The 22,555-nt window shown below is 40.0% G+C and overlaps 1 protein-coding gene across 1 annotated transcript; it reads left to right on the top strand.

Moving 5' to 3' along the window:
* Positions 1 to 302: 302 nt before the first annotated feature.
* LOC124133047 (optineurin-like) lies at positions 303 to 20,730 on the top strand. Its single transcript, XM_046497254.2, has 12 exons — positions 303 to 421; positions 1,462 to 1,751; positions 3,248 to 3,447; positions 7,096 to 7,230; positions 8,538 to 9,008; positions 10,469 to 10,621; positions 12,007 to 12,137; positions 12,845 to 12,997; positions 13,986 to 14,079; positions 15,507 to 15,698; positions 17,247 to 17,579; positions 18,931 to 20,730. The coding sequence occupies exons 2-12, from the start codon at positions 1,499 to 1,501 to the stop codon at positions 19,084 to 19,086; spliced, it is 2,271 nt and encodes a 756-aa protein (XP_046353210.2). The 5' UTR covers positions 303 to 421; positions 1,462 to 1,498; the 3' UTR covers positions 19,087 to 20,730.
* The last annotated feature ends 1,825 nt before the right edge of the window (positions 20,731 to 22,555 follow it).

Consider the following 22,555-nt stretch of genomic DNA (forward strand, 5'->3'; position numbering starts at 1 on the left):
TGTCGCTTGAGACACCCGGCATGTTCGACAAGACAAGCTATATTAGAGGCGTTCCCCGTGAAGATAAAAGTATGTTAAATATAAAATAAGTACAATATTAGTTGAATAAACCTTATTCAACTGACTTATGATGCTTAGAACGACTATAATATCGAAAATGAAAAAAAATTAATTATCTTTAAGATGTGCTTCGAATAGTTAGAAATTAGGACTAAAGTTATCCAACCGAAAAAGCCCATAGATAGTCGCTGTACGGAGTTGACAAAACAACCAATCACATCTCTTATTTCAGTGCAGGGTCAAGGACCATCTGCGGGAATTCCCCAATTTACGGATATTTACGACGTCACGGGTATCCAAAATAAGAAATTGATCAAGAGAAGGAAGAGAACGTGTAACCCTGGACATTACAGTAACCTAAGTATGTAGAATACATTGTCATAACTGTCACAGCGTCGCTTAGATGATATGTTGTGAACAGGAGATGTAAAGGTAGTGAGAAAATGTTGAATAAGTTTGTCAACTTGGCCTGAAAGGACATACAAAATCATACATCTCTCGTTTCCTGTTTGATATCGAAAGTAACATTATATCATTCTGTTTCTTACACTTAGATTAACCATGTTAACTAGTCACAGGACGTTATGAAGAATGGCTACCAACGTCTAAAACAATTATAGACAAATAAATTGATTTTGTTAAAGGATTGGTGTTGAATACCATCCAGAAATCATTTGTCGACACTAGCTCAAAGATGGTGCCAACTCCTCCTCCTGCCTCAGGGACAGCATGATAAAAATAGAATTGAAAGTCATATTTGTCAGGGATGTAAACAAATGAATTTTATTTGTCAGTTTTCACGTGTTGATCATTAATGTGGTGTAAGGTTTTTGTCAACATATGCTGAGAATTACTATGTATACAGCTGGACAGTCAGTAAGCACATACTGATGAGGTCCTTCTTTCATGCACCTGAAGCGTCTAATTCACATAGTAGCTTCATATCAGAAACCTAAGCTTCACATTGTATATTGTTGTGCCCACCAAACATATGCCAGTATATCTGTACAAAGAGAAACCAAGTTTGATGCAAGGAACAATGATGACAAATAGGCACTGTAACCATAGTTACACTCTGGGATTCTCTACCTACAGGATCTTACAGTAATATTGCATCCTATATGCCTACAAATTGAAAATGAATACAAAAAGTTAATATTGTAAGTTCTTGGAGACGCAAAAAAACGAATGCTGTTTGAAAATTTCCCTTCTGCGACCACCTCTGAAGAGTTTGTCAGAGCCTCATGCAGAGAGAAATCGTATCTGAGTAAATTTATGAAAAGATCTGATTTTAATGATGTTCAGAAACAGCTGAAATACAGTTAACAGTGACATGTAGATATGCAGAACCAAAGCCATTCATCTATGTTTTTAAAAAGAGAGTTATTCGTGTGAAACCAGGCCTATGTAGAAGATGCTGTAGGACACACAGATCAGGATGATGTCTAGCAACGGTGTGCAGGAGACGGGGGGAACGTTCAGGAGCAGTACGGTTCTCAGTAACGGCCTGTCCCCTGACTTTGAAGTTCTCTCCCATCCCAATTCCTCTACGGGGTCCCAACCTCCAGCCAGCCTCAGTCAGATCAACCCCCTGGGGATGTCGCAGACCCCCAACTCCCTGACTGACGTCACCCTGGAGCAGGCACTGGCTAGAGTGCATGATCTGTCACGGGAGAATAGCGACTTAAGAGGTACAGTATTTCAGTTTGCTTGGGGATCTTTTCAGCATTTTGATGTTTAAGATCAGATATTTTTGTTGTTGTTCTTCTTGTTGTTCTGAGTTTAGTTTCCACATAACATGTGAATGCAAATATCAAAAGACGACATCATGACTGCGTGTATATCTGAATAATCTGTGTACCTGACTAACAGTTTTAAGCAAATTAAACAATTTATGGAAATTTGCAAGAAATCAGGAACGATTACATACCAGGGATTGAAATTCCTCCTATTTTAGTGCCAATGGCAGGGGCACGGGTGACCCAGTCGTCTAAGGCGCTGCGATTCGCTGTGCAGAGTTGCGTCCCTTGGGCACGCCAGAAACCTATGATTGTGGGTCCGAATCCTGGTTCGGGATTAAACCAAACTCACTCACCCAATTGTGTCAATGGCACATGTATACTCGTAATGGTACAGTTCCAGCGCTGGCCCGTAGGCCCATGGCAGGTAGTTTTTGTGTCAGTCATATAGTTTCAAAGTTGTATGTGCAAATGTTGCCTGCAAATGTTTGAAGGGTACACTAAAAAATCATATATCTTAAACAATGTCATGTGACAATGTTTATCATGTGAAACCAGAAATAAATGTTCTTTCAAACAAATAACCATGACAAACAATGGGATATGATGTGATGTGCTTTGTGCAGAATATGATTCACAAAATAAACTTGGGAATAGAACAAGGACTAGTTGGCTCGGAGTCAATATACTGTGTCTTAGTTGGGTATACAACTTAATTGTGGTATGATGTCTAAGTGGCCTAGCACTATAAAATCGGCATTAGTCTGGACTAGAGTGAGTACGGTTTTACGCAGCTTTTAGCAATATTCCAGCAATCTCACGGGGGGGGGGGGGGGGGGTCGGGTGCACAAGAAATGGGCTTCACACATTGTACCCAGTTGGGAATCAAAACCAGGTCTTTGGCGTGACAAGCAAATGCTTTGACCACTAGGCTACCCGACCGCCCCTTCGGACTAGAACCAGCAGCCACACACACATGCATGCACATCATTTTAAGTACAAAAAATATTTTGCAATAACCCATTTCACATCTTGGCAACTTTTACCAATCCTGATTTCAAAACTCTCATTGCTGAATATAAAACGTTGGATATAACTTTCTTCAGAGTTTAAGGTTGATGTATTGACTGTCTGTTCTACAGTTTCACTGCTTGAGACACAGTGTCCCTCAGTGGAAGTGATGTCATTGTACATCATGGTACATGTTGTAATGGAAGCAAGAGGAATAGGACTTGGGTTTACAACATGTGTTTCCTAAACTGGAAGTCATTTCGGTAGAGTGGAAATACATTTAGGTTCTTTCTAATCCGTTTAAAAGAATGGCAGGCAAATGGAAAAGAAATTAATTTTATTTTTTTGTTTGTTGGGTTAAGCTCGAGTTGTTTGATGTGTTATCAAAAAGTCCAAAGGTTGTTATGGTTACATGGCAAATGTGTATTTGCCATCAGATTACCTGAAGGACAACAATGAGATGATGAAGAAGCAGTACGAGGCGCTGGCGGAGTGGAAGAAGAAAGTCCACGACGCCAACATAGCCAACCGCGACAAGTTCGACCAGACGAAGGCGCTGATCCTTGGACTGCGGAAAGACAATGAAGAGATGTTGGAGAAAGTCCAAGAGCTGGAGACCAGCAAGGAAGAAAAGATGGTAGAGTAATATTTCCTGAAGGGTTGGTTGGTTGGTTTGATGTTTTACGCCGCACTCAGCAATATTCCAACTTTATGATGAGGGTCTGTAAATAATCGAGTCTGGACCAGACAATCCAGTGTTTGATATCATGAGCATCGATCCACGCAAATGGGATTGATGACATGCATCAACCAAGTCGGGGAGTCTGACCACCTGATCCCGTTAGTCCCACTTATTACAAGCATAGTTGCCTTTTACGGCAAGCATGGGTTGCTGAAGACCTAATCTACCCTGAATCTTCACCGACCATTTTCTAATGGGGGAGAGAGTGTTTGAAGTTATGGCTAGTCCAGGTTGCATGACTGTATTTTGATATAGCATTTATTTGTTTGTTGTTTAATGCTGCACTCAGCAATATTCCAGCCATATGACAGTCTGTAAATAATCAACTCAGGAGCAGACAGTCCAGTGATTGATATCATGAGCATCAATATACATGATTGGGATATGATGACACGTATCAACCAAGTCAGTGAACCTGACCACCCGATTCTGTTGGCATGGTTAGTTGCCACTTAGGACAAGCATGGGTTGCTGAAGACCTATTCTTCCCCGGATGTATAGCATTACGCATGTTAAGCATGTTAAGAAGGATAACTACTCACTAAATTTGATAGCTGTATCATAGTAATCATAGCATTTTTATCCCTGTGCCAGTTATGAGGTGAGATACGGTTATCAAATCTTATCAAATTACCGTATTCGACGTAATAAGCGCCCACGGCGATATTTGCTAATATATTAGCTAGTGAACAATCCGAATTGGCACCCCTTCCGATTGATCAATGTACACAAGACTCTTTTTTTTGCGTATAATACGCACTCGTGTGTTATATGCACCCTTAATCGTAGGCAATTAAGTTCTGGAACAATACATCTGTCGTACAAAAACTTTTCAGGCTGTCAGCATAAACCACGAAATGTATCTTTCAACTCTGTTTTTTTCACCAAAATAATATTCTAATAAGAGCCCCCTATTTCTAATTTTATTACGTCGAATACGGTATATCTTTTACTCAGATTTGATACCTCTCTGCATGAAGATGTTACAAGCGCTTTACAGGAGGTCATAGCAAATCAGTGTCAAGGTTTCTAAATTCTTAGTACGAAAGCGAAACATTCAGAGGCAGCTTCTCGATTTCTGTATCTTGATATGAAAATACATAGCCAGTTCCAAATGGAAATAATAAAAGCTGTGCTATTACATTGTTGTGAATACCCTGTATAATCGAAGGAATATTTGAAATCTGTGTTTGTTTACATTTGTTATGTCTAAATTTCCACTCAAGATGGTAAATAAGTGAAGCAGAATCAATCAGAAAGCTGACATCTGGTTGGCTCAAGAACCCCCGATGCTTCATTAAGATTAGTAGGTTAACTCAAGGTTCACCTGGCAGGACCTCTTGGGTTTGTCCTGCAGCTGGGTATCACACGTAGAGATTTGATTTTGGTGAGATTGAGCCTTTAGTTATCCTGGTATTTTATGGCCATAGCAGAATCTGTTCTGTATTTTTTCATAAAACATTTAGGGGGGCACAGGTGGCCCAGTCGTCTAAGGCGTGGCGTGTGCTGAGTTGCGTCCCCTGGACATGCCAGAAACCTATGATTGTGGGTTCGAATCCCGGTTCACCCCGATTATGTTTCTAGGTTTGTCAGCACCATACCCGTGCTCGTGGGTTTCACCGAAGTGGTAAACGTCTGAGACCTGCATCACTTCGGGCTTTCCCCCCACATTAAGCTGACACGCCGAGATATAACTGGAATAATGTTAAAAGCGGCGCTAAACCCAACTCACTCACTCATAAAACATTTACAACTCATTCCAGTGGTGCATTTTGCGATAAATGGATTTTCAAATTTCAATGATGAATGTCGTTTCAATTAATTGTGCAGTTTGTTTATGAAACAGATTTTATATTCCATTTGTTTCCACTTAGAACATCTAGATACTTGAAGTATGATATTAGTGGGGAGATTGTGCTTTTTGCTCATTGATTTAAAATTGTGAATAAAGTCATTTTCATGAAACCCTGATACAATGAATTGAAAGTTGAGATATATGTATATTGACTGTTGCAAAGTAAAACAAAAAAATCAATTCTTTGGAGGCATGTGAAGATCTGGGTCTTTGAAGAATATGTTTTTAACAACCCATGCTTATTGTTAGAGGCGACTGACGGGATCTAGCTCACCCACTTGGTTGAGTCATGTGATCGTATCCCAATTGTGTGGGTTGATGCTCATGGTATCAGTCACTGGATTGTCTGGTCCAGACTTGATTATTTCATAGACTGCTGTGGTATAACTGGAATATTGCTGAGTGTGGCATTAAACAACAAACAACAAACAAGCAATTCTGTTGAACAAGATTATGTCATTAACAAGGATGTTGAGTGTTGGTTGTCCCTCGTGATGCCTGGGTCTGTCTGTGTCTGTTGTACACATAGTCCAGTTTGTGCAAGCCAGACTGTCTATTTTATTTTTAACAGATTCTTTTTATTATCCTGGTTGGTAGATGGGGAAAAATATGAAGACAAAAAGTTTCCAGTGGATGCAGGGATTAGTAAAAATTCCCAAATTTGAATTAAAAATTTTCCAATTCCTGTTATTATAGTTTTAACTAATTCTGTGGACTTGTAGAGGTGATTTGCGTTTCACTGGAACTAAGACTGAGAAGGAGGAGGTGGCCTTACTGCCTCGTTTTACGTTATTTGCATTGAATTCAGTGTTAAGAATCTTTTCTTAAATTCATCATATTCATATGTATCTTAACTTAAGATACATATGAATATGATGAATTTAAGAAAAGAACTTTTAAGAAATCCAAAATTTTTAACATGTTTAACAAAATACCATTTTTTCCCCAATCTCATTAAATTAAGATCTTAGTTCTCGCTACAGCTAAACAAAGATCTAAAGACGTCCCATTACGGGTCATGTCAGACCGACCTTGCGCGAACTTTGACCCACCAATGGAATGACCAATCAGAAGGCAGCTTTCTCATGCTTTACGGCACTAACTTTGAAACATATTTTGAAACCTAAACAAAAGAACATTCTGTAATGGCTAATAGATGGTTTAGATTGTATGGATTCAGTTGTTAAATCTGTAACTATCGTTCGGAGTTAAAGTTTTCGAGGTTGCATGATTAGAAATCACATTCTGACTTTCACTTTCATAATCTGGTAAGCGATGCTCTGATTGGTCGGATGAAAGGTCGTTCTGACGTGACCCCTAATGGGATGTCCTCAGATCTTTGTTTAGTGGTAGCGAGAACTGAGGTCTAATTTTAATGAGATTGTTTCTTACTTAATTTGGATGCCAAGGGATTTAGTTCGGAATCCAAAAGAAATCCCTGGTATATTGGCATGTGTGCAGTTAAGCTTGGTTATGCTTGTTTGTCTAGTGTAACTAGTTGTCTTACAGATTAATCAATTAAGCTATCATATGGTCATTTGTTTTGTGATGAGCATATTGAACACAGAAGTTTACATACCACGGAATTAAAATTTGTACACTTATAATTCCTTTGTGGAATCCATAAATGAATGAAAAATCTGAGCATTGTGTTATCACTATTTATGTATTCATTACCTTTGTACCAGAATGAGTTGCTGGGGAAGATCCACGCCCTGGAGTCCGCCAGGCTGAAGAGTGAACAGCTGGCCACCCAAGTCTGTAGCAAGGCAGAAGAACAAGGCATGTCCATGGACGACTTAGAGCTTAATCTTCAAGAAATGGTAGGTCAAGGTCATGTCATTGTTAGCTCACCTGCCTGCTGTCACGGCAGCCATATTGAAAGAGTTATTTACGTCCGTTACTCAGTCATTGTTGTTCAAAATGTTATGAAATTTGGCACATGTGTAGCATATATAATTATATATGTTTGCTATATTTTAAGTTTTGAACTTTATTTCATAGCGTGTCATCGTTCTTTGATGTCCTGGGTTGTTGCTCATAATATCAATCTCTTGTTTGTCTGGTCTAGATTCGATTGTTTACAGGCCACCATCTTTTAGCCTAAATATTGCTGATTGTGGTGTTAGCATAACAAAAATCAATAAGTTAAATAAATCAAGGATATCGGGCCCTACTCAAAGTCCAATATTCAGCCCCAAATCTGCAGCAAATGTCATTCAGAATCCCCAAATTGGAACAAAACATTTTCCCAATTCATGTAAGAACTAATAACTAATGTATAGAGGTAAAATTTACACTGTATTACACTGCGAACAGGACCAATCAAGAGGAAGAGGTTTTGATAATTAGTGTTATATTCTCAGTGACAAAAGAAATGTGTATGCCATACTTGTTGGTTAACTTGTGAAAAAGTACTCATACTTAAGATTATATCAGATTAGTTTAATGCACAAACGAACAAACTGGTCTGTTGTGTGAACTGACACTCATGAACGCTCATGTGACGTCATAGATCAATGACTTGAGATGCACTATTTTTATCGAGCAGGATATAGCGTGTAAAACTTGGAAATCACGTGCAGCATACCGTGATAAGAATAAATACATTATTCTTAAAGTACATTCTTCTCTAAATGTTTCTGGGGGCACGGGTGTCCCAGTCGCTGTGCAGAGTTGCATCCCTTGGGCACGCCAGAAACCAATGATTGTGGGTTTGAATCCTGGTTTCCCCCAATTATGTTTCTAGGTTTGTCAGCACCATACCCATGCTCGTTGGTTTCACCGAAGTGGTCAACATCTGAGACCTGCATCACTTCAGGATTTCCTCCCACGTTAAGCTGACACGCCGTGATATAACTGGAATACTGTTAAAAGTGGTGTTAAACCCAACTCACTCACTCACTCACTAAATGTTTCTATTGTTAGCAATTCTTTTGGCGGTGAGTACAGTATTGCATTGAATGCAATTCCAAAATGCAGTGTTAAAATACCTATTAAGTCAAGAAATTGAGAACTTTTAAACATTTCAAATTTTGTAAAAAATAACAAATGTTGCCAGGAGCACTTAGTTTATATGTAGAACCCTGGATAAATCCCAGTGAGTGAACTGTTGTGACTTTGGCTGCAGGTGATAGTCAGTGTCAGTGCTGAGACGGAGGAAAGAATCAGTCAGCTGGAGAGAGAGCTGGAGGACAAGAATGGAGAAATTAAGAGATTGACAGAAGAAAGAGATAAACTAAGTTCTCAGGTGGGTCAGTTCCGGGAGAGCGCTGACCAGCTTCTGAAGGACCTGGAGTGCCAGCAGAAGATGAAGGAGGAACTCCAGAGGGAGAACCAGGAACTCCTCGAGAAGAACCTTGACCTGAACCTCCAGGTTCAAAGTCTCTTGTCAGACACACGGATTTCGTTGCAACTGGTTGAAAAGGCAGCGTTTTCTTCCAAGTCACAAAGTGGTTTGTCAGATCTAGGTCAAAGTAGCAGGCCAGAGACGGACACGCAGGAGGTAGCACGCTTGATGGAACATCTTCACAGGAACGAGGAAAGGTTTAAAACTGAAATGGCAACAATAAGGTCACACCTACAAGGGGAGAAAAATAAGGTAAAATATTTTACTTCATATTTATCCTCCCATTTTGAAAAACAAGGGGATATAGTGATCAGCATGTCCTTCTGCCCATCCGTCGTCCGTTTTCCGTTTCTGGAGCAGAACTCCCAAACCGTTGAATATTTTTAGATGAAACTTGCTATGCAGATCAGTCAAGTGGTGATCTGGTGCCTGTTGATGATTTGGGATGTTGAGAAGTACTGAACAGCATTAGTTTTTTCTTCACTGAACTGAACGTATCCAATGGCAGTGAACAAAGGTGGGGTAAAAGTAGACTAACTCCATTTCCGAGTTGCACCAGAATGGGGGTATATGTCATCTCCTGATGGCTCTTGTTAACCTCTGTTTAGTAAAGTTTTAGTTGAGTCAGGTTTTTGTTTGGATGCTATACAATACATGAGCCAAGCTCTTTCGATACAGAGTTTCTAAAGTATGCGGAAAAAATACTGGGACTGCAGGTTTTGAAGCCTGGGGCTTAATTACAGAGTAACATTTCATCCAAATTTAAGCCCAGTGCTTAAAAACGAAAATGAACAAAAAACAGGACATGAAGAATGAATATCCCAAGTCCAATGAAACAATACTACTAAAAAAATGGAAAGTGAGAGCAACATTTTACAGTGAGTAGTGATTATCTTTTTTCCAATTGAAACTTAAGACCATGTTCAAAATTGAAATGACAGCCGTCACAAAAGTGACAGCAAACCAATATCGCAGTCATGTATGTCTGTCACACTGAGTATCCAGAATATCATCTACATTAGGGATCCAATGTGTCTTGTACATGTGGAACCCTCTAACCATGCTAAAAGCCCTTAAGGTGTAATATTGGGGCAAATATAGACATGATAGAACCATGATACAACACAGGGTGAAGGACACTGGTAAGGGAGATCACTAAATTTTTATGGCTACATCCTACATATTTTGTGTTAACCTAAATGTATTTTGTGCATTTTGAAACCATTAGGCTAAACAAAGGCGAAGCTGCTTGACTGCTTGTCTGCCTTTTGTGGTGTTTCTTAGACTTCCCCTAGCATCGCTAATAATGCCTGAACATGTATACTAGTCATAATCAGTTCACAGCAAACTCAGTTTACTTATGCGCATGGGTTTCCAATAAACTATGACATAATTTACAAAATGACAACAGACTTTGAAATGAAATGACGCCGAAACTGACTTGATGATTTGTAGAAATAAATTTGTTTTGACTAAAATTTTCAACTAGACAGTTGGACAAGCTTTACAGAAATATTACCAGCTCATTTTAAAAGTCACTGGCATTTGGCTAGCCGGCAGGCAGTTATTTTGAGCACTATGATGATCACTTAAGACTGTCTTTCACACTATCTTTATGTGACAATTATAGCTAACCACAAAGACTTCATGGTTCTAAATGTTTTGGAAGGACCAGTTACCATGGTAACATGAACTGTATCCTCTCTGTACAGAGTCAGCAGCTGCAAGCCAAACTGACTGAAAACACCCAGAAAATGTCAGCCATTGTACAGCAGCACGAACAGGAAGTGGCTATGTTGAGGAAGGAGCACGAGCAGAAGCTGATGGAGTTGGCACGGCAACAGGACACAGAGAAGGAACAGCAGGTATGTTGTCTGTCCGTATGGTCTGTAGTTTTGTACTAGTAAGTTTTGTAATGTGGAAAGTTGTACTGATTGAGACTGTACACCATGAGACCAAAGGTCAAGGTGTGTACATGACCGTTCAGCTTGTAAAATACCGTACACTCACTAGTGACACACGTAACTCATAATCCAGTCATCGATGGCAATACATCGCTGACAAGTCCAGATATTAAAGTTGTAGTAGGATCACTCGGGGTCCATGCAGTTGTATGTGTATCGCCGAAGGTTAGAGGTATAAATCCTAACAAGGGATGCAGGACCATGTAACCAAAGTGATCCTGCTACAACAAATTTATCTTACCAAAATGTTTTTATATGACATTGTAAAAGAATTAAAATAATTCAAAATTGATAGAAAACAGCTGTTCAATTGAGCGGAGGTTAGCTTGTGCTATGTCACATGACTTTCATTGACTCGGAAAACGTGTACAGCTTTTTACTATGAAGCGGGGTATGAGAGATTTATTCTGCCTCTCAGAGGTCCACATGCAACCTGTCTTGCTCAAGGCGGGGTATAAGCGATTTGTTCACCCACTGAGATATTTGTTTCCCTCCAAGGCGGGACACACAGTATTTTATCAAGATCACGTGAACCAATCAGATCTCATCATTCTGACATGGATGAATGATAACAAAAGTTATCAGTGTCACGCTACACAATTGATGCTATCAACAGATGTAATAATCATCATCATCATGTAATAATCATTATTAATAATTAACTTTTTCATTCTTTTTTTTTTATCAAAACTATACCTTGCTTGATGAGCCATTCAGTATGTAAAATAGTATTATTGCCATCAAAATACATTTTACACTTCAAACTTTTAAACTTGATTTTACTGAAATTAATGTAAACAATATTGAATGAGATTTTGAATAAAATTGATGAAATGCATTAAAAACATAAAGAGAGCAATACAATGAACACTTTTTAGAACCTTATAGTGTAATAGCCATGACAAGAGGACTAGCTTGCATTCTACAGTATGAATTTGTTGACATGCACTTTTCAGATTTGATGCTAATGGCTTGCCTCTAGGGAAAGAGAAATCAATTTTGTCTGCATGTATTATGTAAAGCCCCCTCAGTTTTTTTGGTTGTTTTTTTTTTGGGGGGGGGGGGGTGGTGGACAAAGTGTGCATCATACACAAGAGATACATTATTTGATATGAGAAAACAAAATTCAAAACAGTGACGGCACAATCAGTATTCCATCAGTGAATTAGAATAGATATCATTTGAGGTCATATTATTTTTTGTTGAAATTATGTAGAGTATGGACAAAATATTGTGAAACAACAACATGGGTCTGCCATCTAGCTGTGCTGTGTTTTTCACTTCAGCTCCAGTCTGCTACGTACGACACGGACGTCCAGTCTCTGCGGTCGCAGGTGCTCACACTCATCAGCGAGGTCCATGAGACACAGACCAAGCTGGCCGCCGCCACTGATGCACACGACAAGAAGGACAGAAGGTGAATATAGAGAATATGGCCAAGCTCATTAAAATCAGATCTTAGTTTTGCTTCCGCTAAACAAAGATCTGAGAACACCCTATTACGGGCACGTCAGACCGACCTTGCGCGAACTTTGACCAACCAAAGGAATGACTGACAAGAAGTCGGTATTGGCCAATCACAAGGCTTTATGACAAATTGGCGACTACGCTGCGAAACATATTTTGACAAAATCTCGATTAAAAATTTGAAACCCTAACAAAAGAACATTCTGGAATGGTTAATAGATGGTCTAGATTGTATGGATTCAGTTGTTAAGCCCATAACTATTGTTCGGAATACCCTGTGTTAACGTTTTCTAGGTTGCATGATTAGAAATCACATTTCGACTGTCACTTTCATGATCTGGTAAGTGACGCTTTTAAACCTTTCAGTCCAAAATAGACTCTGGCAGCCCTTTTCAGTCCAAAACATATCTGACATTTTCAGTCCCAAACAGACCTGAGTACTCCTTTTCAGGCCCGGTTCCTAGCTGACCTTTGAGTCCCAAACAGACTTCAGCAGACCTTTGAGTCCAAACCCACCCCAGCAGACCTTTCAGTCCCAGCTCCTAGCTGACCTTTGAGCCCCAAACAGACCCTGGCCAACCTTTGAGTCCCAAACCCACCCCAGCAGACCTAAGCCGTATTGGTCCTCCTGTTAAGTGTGTGATCGTCCTGCTGCAGACTGAAGGACATGGAGGACCGGAACAAGCGGTTACAGCTGGATCTCAACCAGACCCGCCACGAGCTGCAGGCCCTGATCCAGTCCCTCCAGCAGCGCTGTGGTCTGTCGGAACACGCCTACGCACAGGAGCACCAGAGTCACGAGGTCACCAAGTACGTCCAGTGCCATACCACATCAGACTTTTAACACAGGATAAATACAGAATCTCATCCCTGTGTCTTTTGATAGCAAATATATCAAGTCGATAAAAGTTTGCAACTGAGCCTTATTTGATGTCAAAAGACACAACAGTGAGATAATATATGTCATCTAAAATAATTCTTCAATCTTTTTTATTTTGTGAATAGTAATAACCAGTGTAAAAAGTACAGCTAGCCGGCTTCAGTGGCAGAGGGATTAGTGATGTCATTTGACTGTGATGTCATGGTAACAGATGACATCCCAATGGTCTTAAGAGCATTGTGATGCAATTTCATTGATCTCAATGAAACGATATCCCCTGTGGAAGACATCGGGTATGATTAAGTGCTGATATTGTGTACTTACAGAATAGAGCGATAGAATTGTAAAGAAGAAATTATAATATAAGGCATGACTAGCATTTGGTATTGGATGGTCAGACATGTGGATGGAGATTAACAATGATTGGTAACAAGTGCCTTCAGTCATTGCCTGGCTGTCGCGACATGAAGACCACCTGTGTGGTCTTGTGGATAGAGAGTGTTAGAAAGTTGGTGGTTCGATTCCATGGCCGCATCATACCAAAAGATGGGACTTCTTGTTCCCCTGCCTGGTGCTCAGCATTGTGGGGATGAAACAAGGACCAGTCTATTTTTAAGCGTTGAATTCTCGCAAACGCTATCGCAATCAGGACTGGCTGCTATATTGTTGATGTCGCCAACCCAACATCGAGGCTGGTTTGTAACTCATATTCTCATTGGTACGTTAGACTGAGTAGCCTAGCCAATCAAACTGGCTAAAAGAAATCAAGGGCAGGTAATTTGAGATTGCGAGAACCATGGCAATGGGGCCAGGGGTTAGTGTAGGTTTTCCGAAATGCTCGCCCTGGAGAGTCGTATAGATTGAGGATGATTGATATTCTGAATGTATTTCATAAACCCTCTTTATCTTTCAATACAGACGCAATATGGGTCAACTGCGGACATCTTTTGAGCAGTTGGTCACTGACTACAAGGAGCTTCTGGACACGTTTGACCAGTACAAACTGCAGCAGGTGAGTGGAGATAGACTACTCACACCGTCCACTTCCACATCCATGGGAGACAACTCTGCAGGGGCAGATGTTGTTTTGGTTTTGGTGTTGTGAGCGGGATCATTCAAAGTTTCCACCTTGACTGATTAAAGATGGCACAAGTGATAACATGCTTTAATGTTTCCTCCAATATGACAATCCTAAGATAAATTCTGTTTTTAATTTCTTGCTATTTATCATTATATTATATGCTGTAAATCGTGAAATTAATGCATCTCCAAATTAATACGACTGCTGACCCCAAGGCAAAAATGCGACTTAAAATCTATGGGACTCCAACCCCCACACCCCAGCACCAGCGGACTGATACATATCCTGTCTTTGAAAGGCATTTAGAAGTAATACACATAAGGAAGAGAATATAACTTCTTTATTATGAGAAACACAACGTTTTGGAGTACGTCCTTACTCCTTCATCATTCACCTGATGCATATCCTTACCTTAATCCAATCTAACAGAAAATGGCACCGCTTATTGGCGCTATGTAGAGCACTTCCGTAAAAACAATAAACAGTGTTTTCCTAAAAACAACACACAATTTGTATGTTTATTCTGTTTACTAGCATTAAGGAATTTCAACGTCAATAAAATAATTGAACCAACAACAGTTCACTGATTGGTATACGGAGAAGGTGTCAACAAACTTGTAGGCAGACGACAAGACAAAGGCTGTAGGAGTGTGATGAAGCCTATCAGTGCGTATTGTCATGTCAGCCTCTGACGAAGTGTTGCGTGGGTGGCGTTTGTCCGGACTGCTGGAGTGGTCAATGATGCCTTGTTTGACACGAATGGGTAGAACTCTTGACCCCAGCAGTTATATCTCACCAGATGCCTGTTTTTTAAATGACTTTGTTATGTACTTGTTACATCTGCTGCTCAATAAACCGTGTTTGTCTTTATATTCAAGTTGGTATTTCCGCTATCCAAAGTGTGCAGTGAGGCCGTCTTATTGTTGATAGTCATTTTGGAGACATAAATGTGCGAAGTTTCATTTATGCGAACAAAGACCACTCACATTTTTTGCATTTAATTCACGCTCTTGTTATTTTCAAGATTTACAGTATTCAGGTGTCATGGTGAAAAACAATATTGCATTAGACATACATTGAAAGTGATTTTTTTAAATTATGGTCAGCTGATAATGAGTTTTACATAAATTCCCGCCATGTGGCAACATGACATGGGCTTCATGAATAGTACCCATATGTGTAATTGTACATCATGTTTAGAGTACTATTGTGTTTGAACTTTTATACTTCCCTAATGCTCTCCCTTGATTGGTGATGAGGTTTGTGTAGGCTATGGTGTCTTCCCTCTTCCCTTTCTCTTCACACTGTCCACTTTCGGCCACTCTTTCTATATCCTATCTTCGTTCATCCCGTTGCAGGAGCGGCAGACCCCGGGCTCGGCTCCCCAGAACCAGCGTGCCATGTTGGAGCAGATCAACCACCTCACGGCACAGGTGATGGCAGCAGAGGAGGCCATCACGATCCGGGACGAGCAGATCCAGTCACTGAAGGTCGACCTCGCCAGCAAGAAGCGGGAGTACGAGGACATGGCTGCAGTGTTCAAGGCTCAGGTAGGAGGGTCTTGTACATGGTCATGTTTAGCAGGCAGGAGGGAGTGAGTGAGTTGGGTTTAACGCTGCTTTTAACAGTATTCGAGTAATATCGCGGCGTGTCAGCTTAATGTGGGAGGAAAGCCTGAAGTGATGCAGGTCTCAGACGTTTACCACTTCGGTGAAACCCACAAGCACGGGTATGGTGCTGACAAACCTAGTTAGCAGGCAGGAAACGAGCTACAGTCAAAGACATTATCATGAACAAAGCACAAGTCAAGTCTTGTTAATCTGACACTCGTTAATCCGACAATCGGATTGCCTAACAAAAAACAATTAATGCTTTAAATAAAGAAACGGGATTAATCACATGCTTAGATTACCTCAATCTTATTAAAATCAGATACAAGTTTTCGCTATCGCCGAGGACATCCCATTACGAACAACCTTTCGCGAACTATGACCGACCAATGAAATGACTAACATGAACAAATATAAGTATGATTCTCATAAGGTCTGTAATCAGCCATTTTATCTTTACTTGTTCCCTTGATGTCCAAACATAACAAAACAGTCCTGGAAAAAGGTTATTTCTCATTCTTGTGAACATATCTCATTATTTTGATCAGGTTCATAACAATTTTCTAAATGATGCTAGAATCATCCACATGGTTTACCAGAAGCAAGGTATGATGTCTTATATACATACAAATTGATATTGGATGCCACTTAATACAGTGAGTGTCCTCTGTGATGCAAATAAGTATGGCTGTTTGAATCATTCAAGTTATCAAAATGGTAGATTGCATATTACCATGGTTACAAACAACTGACAATTCTTTGCTGGAACGTCGCCACAAATAGCTGTAAAATTGTTGATGTAGAATTAGGCAATAATTCCTCACTCTCTTTGCTGGTAAAAAACCCACTCAATTGTTAATTCTCTTCAATCTAACATTGAAATTCCCTTCTATGACAGGCTTCAGTCTTCTGAGTAATGGACAGTTAGTAAAATGTCAGTTGCAAGCCTCAGACTCCCTATTCATCCTTTAAGTTTTTTACTGAGAGTCCCATGAACTCGGAATTTGGTAGCCCCGGGTAAATACCTGCATGCAGGTCTAGTAGGCTCAAAAGCCTTTTCATACCTTCATCTTGTTGAGGTCAGATCCTTTTCTTCAACATGCATGAAGTCATGGTGGTCATGTCAGATCAACTTTCTAATCACCAAATCAGCATTGAAGCTTCTAAATTCTTGGTCAGGTGAGCGAATCACTCAGACCAACATATATGATGTCTTATCTCAAAAACAAAGTTAAACAATCAGTTCCGAATGTAATTAATGAAAGAATGTGTGTTACATTGTGGATATTTTGTACACCATGATGTTTCTGAACACCAGGGCCTCTACAACTAAACTCGAGTAGCAACAAGAGCTGGTTGTGTTCTGTGTAGGTTTCCTGGTGGTTGTCAGATCGTCTTGCTGTGAGGTATGGTATCAGACTAAAATGTCTGATGTAAATCAGATTTTTTCCTACTTTGTTCTTCATCCTGGTCTGTATTCCTTGCCAGGCGGATGTTTACAAAGCTGACTTTGATGCCGAACGTTCGGCACGGGAACAGCAGGTGTCCGAGAAGGAGCGGATCCTGACCGAGATGGGCGACCTCCAGGTGCAGAACCAACAGCTGCTGGATGACATCGAGTCCTACTCCCGCCGCCAGATGAGCGAAATGCAGCGTCGGGTAGCACCGTCCTCCCACGCCTACCTACAGTGTGTCAGCCCGGGGGGTCCCTACGGCCCGCCCCAGCCCACATTCAACTACCAGGGGGGGATGCAGGACAACCAGCAGTCACCGGACATCAACTACCATGAAACCCTCAATCTGAACCAGCATCCCAACCAAGTAGGTGTTCCTGGGTGGTTCCTGGGGAGGATAGGTTCCCATGTTGTCAGGACCGCGGTTCTATACACTGCTGTACGCCATTATCCTGGAGACACTGGGCTGATAGAGTTATAGTTTGTGTTTTTGAGGTATAAGCCTAAAAAACGAAGTGCAAAACACATTTTTTTACATTTATGTCTCCATAAACTGAAAAATTATTGAAGTCAATTCAAATACATTTTGATGTCAATTCTTATAAATATATATGTCAAATATGAAAACTGAACAGACTGCTTATTTTATCAATAACATACGAAAAACTGGAGACCACAGTAGGAAGTGAGTGCAATTGTTCAGTGCCTGACACTGATGCTATATGTGGAGCAGATAGTCGCTAGGCTGTGGCACACATGTCAAGCCGATTATTGCCGTTTGTACGATGTACGTTTTACTTTGTAACCTCAATGAGACTGGCCCTATGGTCTAAGGCACTGCAACCCAATCTACAGGGTTGTGTCTCCTAGTTGTGACAGGATCCTCTGTTTTATGCTTTGAATACGAGATTTGTCTTTTAGTTTTACGCCTGTCAGAAAAATTATCACGGGTTCGAATCCCCTGGTCAGTACGAGTTTTGAGTCCATGACGTGGGACTTCTGTCCATCTGGACCTGACCTATCCTTGTACCTGTCACATCCCTCACTCCCCCATGAATCATGACCTGACCACTCATATCAAGCACTGGGTGACAGTATTATATGATATATATATACCAGGGCTGCACTGAATACACTATGAGGCGAATACGATTCGTATCGCGAATATAGGGTACTGAATACGAATATAAGTTCACGATTACAATAACAGGTCAACAGTTGGTGTATTATTTGTTATATTCAGTGAATAACAACATAAAATATTTGACATGTTTTGTTAATTATTAATATATTATTAATTTATTTACTGGTAATAGTATCTGCTCAAATGCGACAAAGACCAGTGACCAAATTGCTGTGAAATTAAATATTATAAGAGTGTTGTCTTTGAAGAAATCTATGCATATAATATGTTCTTATGGACATTTTTAGGTACAGGGTATGTAAATGCACATACTTGCATATTCATAAATATTCAATTCTACTGGCCACGATAAAACGAATTCAGTTCATAAATGGATCCAGTTCGATTCACCGAACACACGTTACAGCTCTAATATATACTAACTTGATTAATTTACCTGCCACAATCATATGGCCGCAATATTGCAGCGTTAAACAAAAAAATTGTTTTTCAAAAATATCCAAACGTGGACCATAACAGAAGCAGGACAGGTCAAGATGTAACCATGGTAATACATGCCTCTGTTGTTCTGCAGGGTCCACCTCACTTGGATCCAGGTCAGCACGAGGAGGAAGAAGTGCCCCTCGTGTGCCCCCAGTGCAATCTAACGTGCCCCGACATGGACACACTGCAGATCCACGTGATAGAGTGTCTGGACCAAGACGACCAGCGGAGGGCTAACCACCAGTAGCTGCACTCCAGCTCCTAGCAACCTGTGATTTTAGCTGTATATGTTCTTGGTTTGAATGGATGAGTGGAATTTGATGATGGTACAGGTCTATTGATGACTGATGAGGAACTTGGTGTATCATGCTGCGGATAGAGTTTACCTGCAACAGATACTGCACACACGTATACAAACCATTTTTACACAAACTTTTTAATGATTATGCTTAAAATGCTGTTTCGTGTGACTTCTAATTTGTACCTATTAGGGGTTGACCGAAGTTTGTAACATATTCCATAAACTCGCCACAGTATACATATGTAATTAACAATAAGCAAGATATGGACCTGTTTTGTACATTATTCTCTGTAGTAGAGTTCATTTGTGGTTGCTGCCTGCAATTGATGCGCTCGCAACTTGATGACGTCATGTATTGAACGTTATTTTTTAGAGGGAGTGTCTGGTAAATTGCTCCCCATAGATGTTGGTAGACTATGCAGATAAATGCAATGGTGGACTGATCGCATCCAGAAGTGGGAGAGATATGACAATCGGTATTGGGAGAAAGGGTACAGATAATCTACGTGAGGATTGTGAGAATATGCGGGAAATACCAAACTGAACCCGCCTGTTTGTAAAATGGACTTGTCCAACATTTATGGCTTGGATTATATTTAGGTAGTCATCATAATCAATATTTGGGGAAATATTTTTAAAGCTAGCACATTTTATCATTAAGAATCTGTACATAATGTGGAAAATCTCACATAAGAAATAAACAACTTGTGGTTGTTGTTTATCGCCCCTCATGGTGTTTATTTGTCGTTTATGTCTTATGTGTTCTTATGTGTTCTTGTACTATTGAGTGTTTTAATATTTACTGAGTATTTGTACACAAGCAACTCAAAATTAATCAGGAAATGGTGATTTATTGTGCCTGTTTTACACAAGTACACAGTTTATCTGGAGCCCTGAGGATGTCATAGTGTTATATCAAGTCACAATCTGATGTTTAGTTCCTATACTAAGACAGGCACACTGCATGTCTAACCTTGTCACACACAAATTATGTCTCAATTGCATCAAAATCAGATCATAGTCCTCGCATAGGACAAGACCTCTGCTAGGATCTGAATTTAATGAAATTTAATTAGCTTCTGAAACTTGTGAACATTATTTTTCTCATTTTGTGTTAGTATCAGGGTATCCAGATTTTCCAAGCTGAAAGTTTCTGTACTCCCCTTCATCTCTATTGTTATATATAAAAATGATCATCATATTGGCTGAGGGATGAATATATCACAAATACCTCTCAATTTATAAAGGTAAAATAATCACCAACAATTAATTCATTAAACTGTTTCTGAAACTTAAGCTGCAGGTTTTTTACTATAATTATCATATCATGTACCACTTTTTGATTTATTGCAAAAACGTGATTGCTTTGACAAATATGACATCGCACAACAATAGATATTTCTGACACAAAACTTGATCAAAAATAGTTCTAAAAAGGATTGTATGTTTAGATCTGTGTGAAAATAGTTACCGTATTCGACGTTATAAGCGCCCCGCTCTAATAAGCGCCCACGGCGATATTTGCTAATATATTGGCTCGTGAACAATCCCAATTAGCACCCCTTCCGATTGACCAATGTACACAAGACTCATTTATTCGCGTAAAATACGCACTCGTGTGTTATATGCACCCTTAATTAAATTAAGGGCAATTAAATTCTGGAAAAATATATCTGTCGTACATAAACATTTCAGGCTGTCAGCATAAACCACGGAAACTCTGTTTTTCCCCGACAAAATAACATTCTAATAAGAGCCCCCTATTTCTAATTTTGAGAGCGCCCTGGGCGCTTATTACGTCGAATACGGTACCTCATTTTGTAGAAAGGATTGTATGTTTAGTTCTGTGTAAAAATAGTTACCACATTTTGTAGAAATTGATAGGTGACACAGAGTTACAGAAGCCAGATGGCGTTGACTGTTCAGTCATTGTCAATCTTACACTCTCCACTCAGGCTGTCTGCCAGTAGCTTTTTTAAACACTTGAGATGTGGTGTATGGCCTAATGGTCACTGTGTTCCCTCTCCCGGGCTAACACCGGGTTCAAGTCCCCACAGTTTCACAATGTTTGGATGTGCATATTGTTGTAACCGGCTGTGATATTATTGTAACCAGGGTGAATTAGTATTGAGGCACGGGGCGTCCGAGTTAGAGTGGGTCCTTAGTGCTTGTCACAAGAAGTTACAGATGTATCGGTGGTCAGGACCGGTGACATGCCTTACCTCGACAGAATGGATCATTGCTCATAATATCAATTGCTGAATTGTCTGGTCCAGTTGCGATTATGTACAGAGAGTTGTTAATATATAGCTGGAATATAGCTGTGTTCGATGTTGACTCATAACAAGCTCGCAAACAACTAACACACTTCATCATTAAACTTTTTATTATTGTAGATAAAAATGGAAACTTGCCTGAACTATTTCAAAAGTATGATTATGATGATGGCTCATTCTCTTTAGAGTGGCCCAGTCGTCTAAGGTGCATATCGCTGTATAGAGCTGCATCCCTTTGGCCCCCCAGAAACCTATGATTGTACGTTCAAATCTTGGTTCGCCCTACAGATGTTTCTAGGTTTATCAGCACCGAACTCGTGTTAGTGGGTTTCACCAAAGTGGTAAATGTCTGAGATCACATCACTTAGGGCTTTCCTCCCACATTAAGCTGACACGCCAAGTAACTCAAATACTGTTGAAAGTGGTGTTAAACCCAACTCACAGATTCTGTTAAGTGAAAACACTCTCACACAACAGAAAACGATTAGTCACTGGTTGTTTACTGAAGAGGGCCTAAGGTCCCCAAATGGTCAATGTGATCCTCTTTCCATTGTGTAAGAGTCGGCTGTAAGATATATTGTTTCTGTTTCGATGTCAAGTGTAAATTGTGTAGAAAGAATTTGCTGATGTATATTTGGTGTTTTGTCTCTTCACGAGGCACAGGAAATGTATTCAGTTTGATTTATTCTTTGTAATTGTGTTGACAATTGATGAGATCATTGTCATTGTACATATTCCCTATTTCTTTACAAATAAATTCATTGCTTGTATGTTGTTGATCTCTGACTGCCAAACAAACTTAATAAAAATCTGTTAAAAAACTGAGTGTTGGGACAGCATGGTTGGAAGACACCATTTCCAATGTGACGGTGGGCAGTGAGTGTGACGTGTGCACATGGAGTTCATGCTCGTTGACTCGACACATGCGCCATAGCTGTTGACATCAGTGAATTGTGTGTAAAGGATCAGCTGTCTCCCATTTTTAGATATCAATCACAGATTTGTTTGCTGCTCTGAAATCGTCTTCGGAAGTAATAGAAAGGGCAAACTTTAAGTTAGAAAATCAGAAGTGAACAAGCAGCAACGAACACTCAATTGACAGGTCCACAAGCCACCCTCCCACCCTGCTGTTGTCATTG

This window comes from Haliotis rufescens, unplaced genomic scaffold (genome assembly GCF_023055435.1).
Source record: "Haliotis rufescens isolate VD_foot unplaced genomic scaffold, xgHalRufe1.0.p SCAF_23, whole genome shotgun sequence".
NCBI classification, from domain to species: Eukaryota; Metazoa; Mollusca; class Gastropoda; order Lepetellida; family Haliotidae; genus Haliotis; species Haliotis rufescens.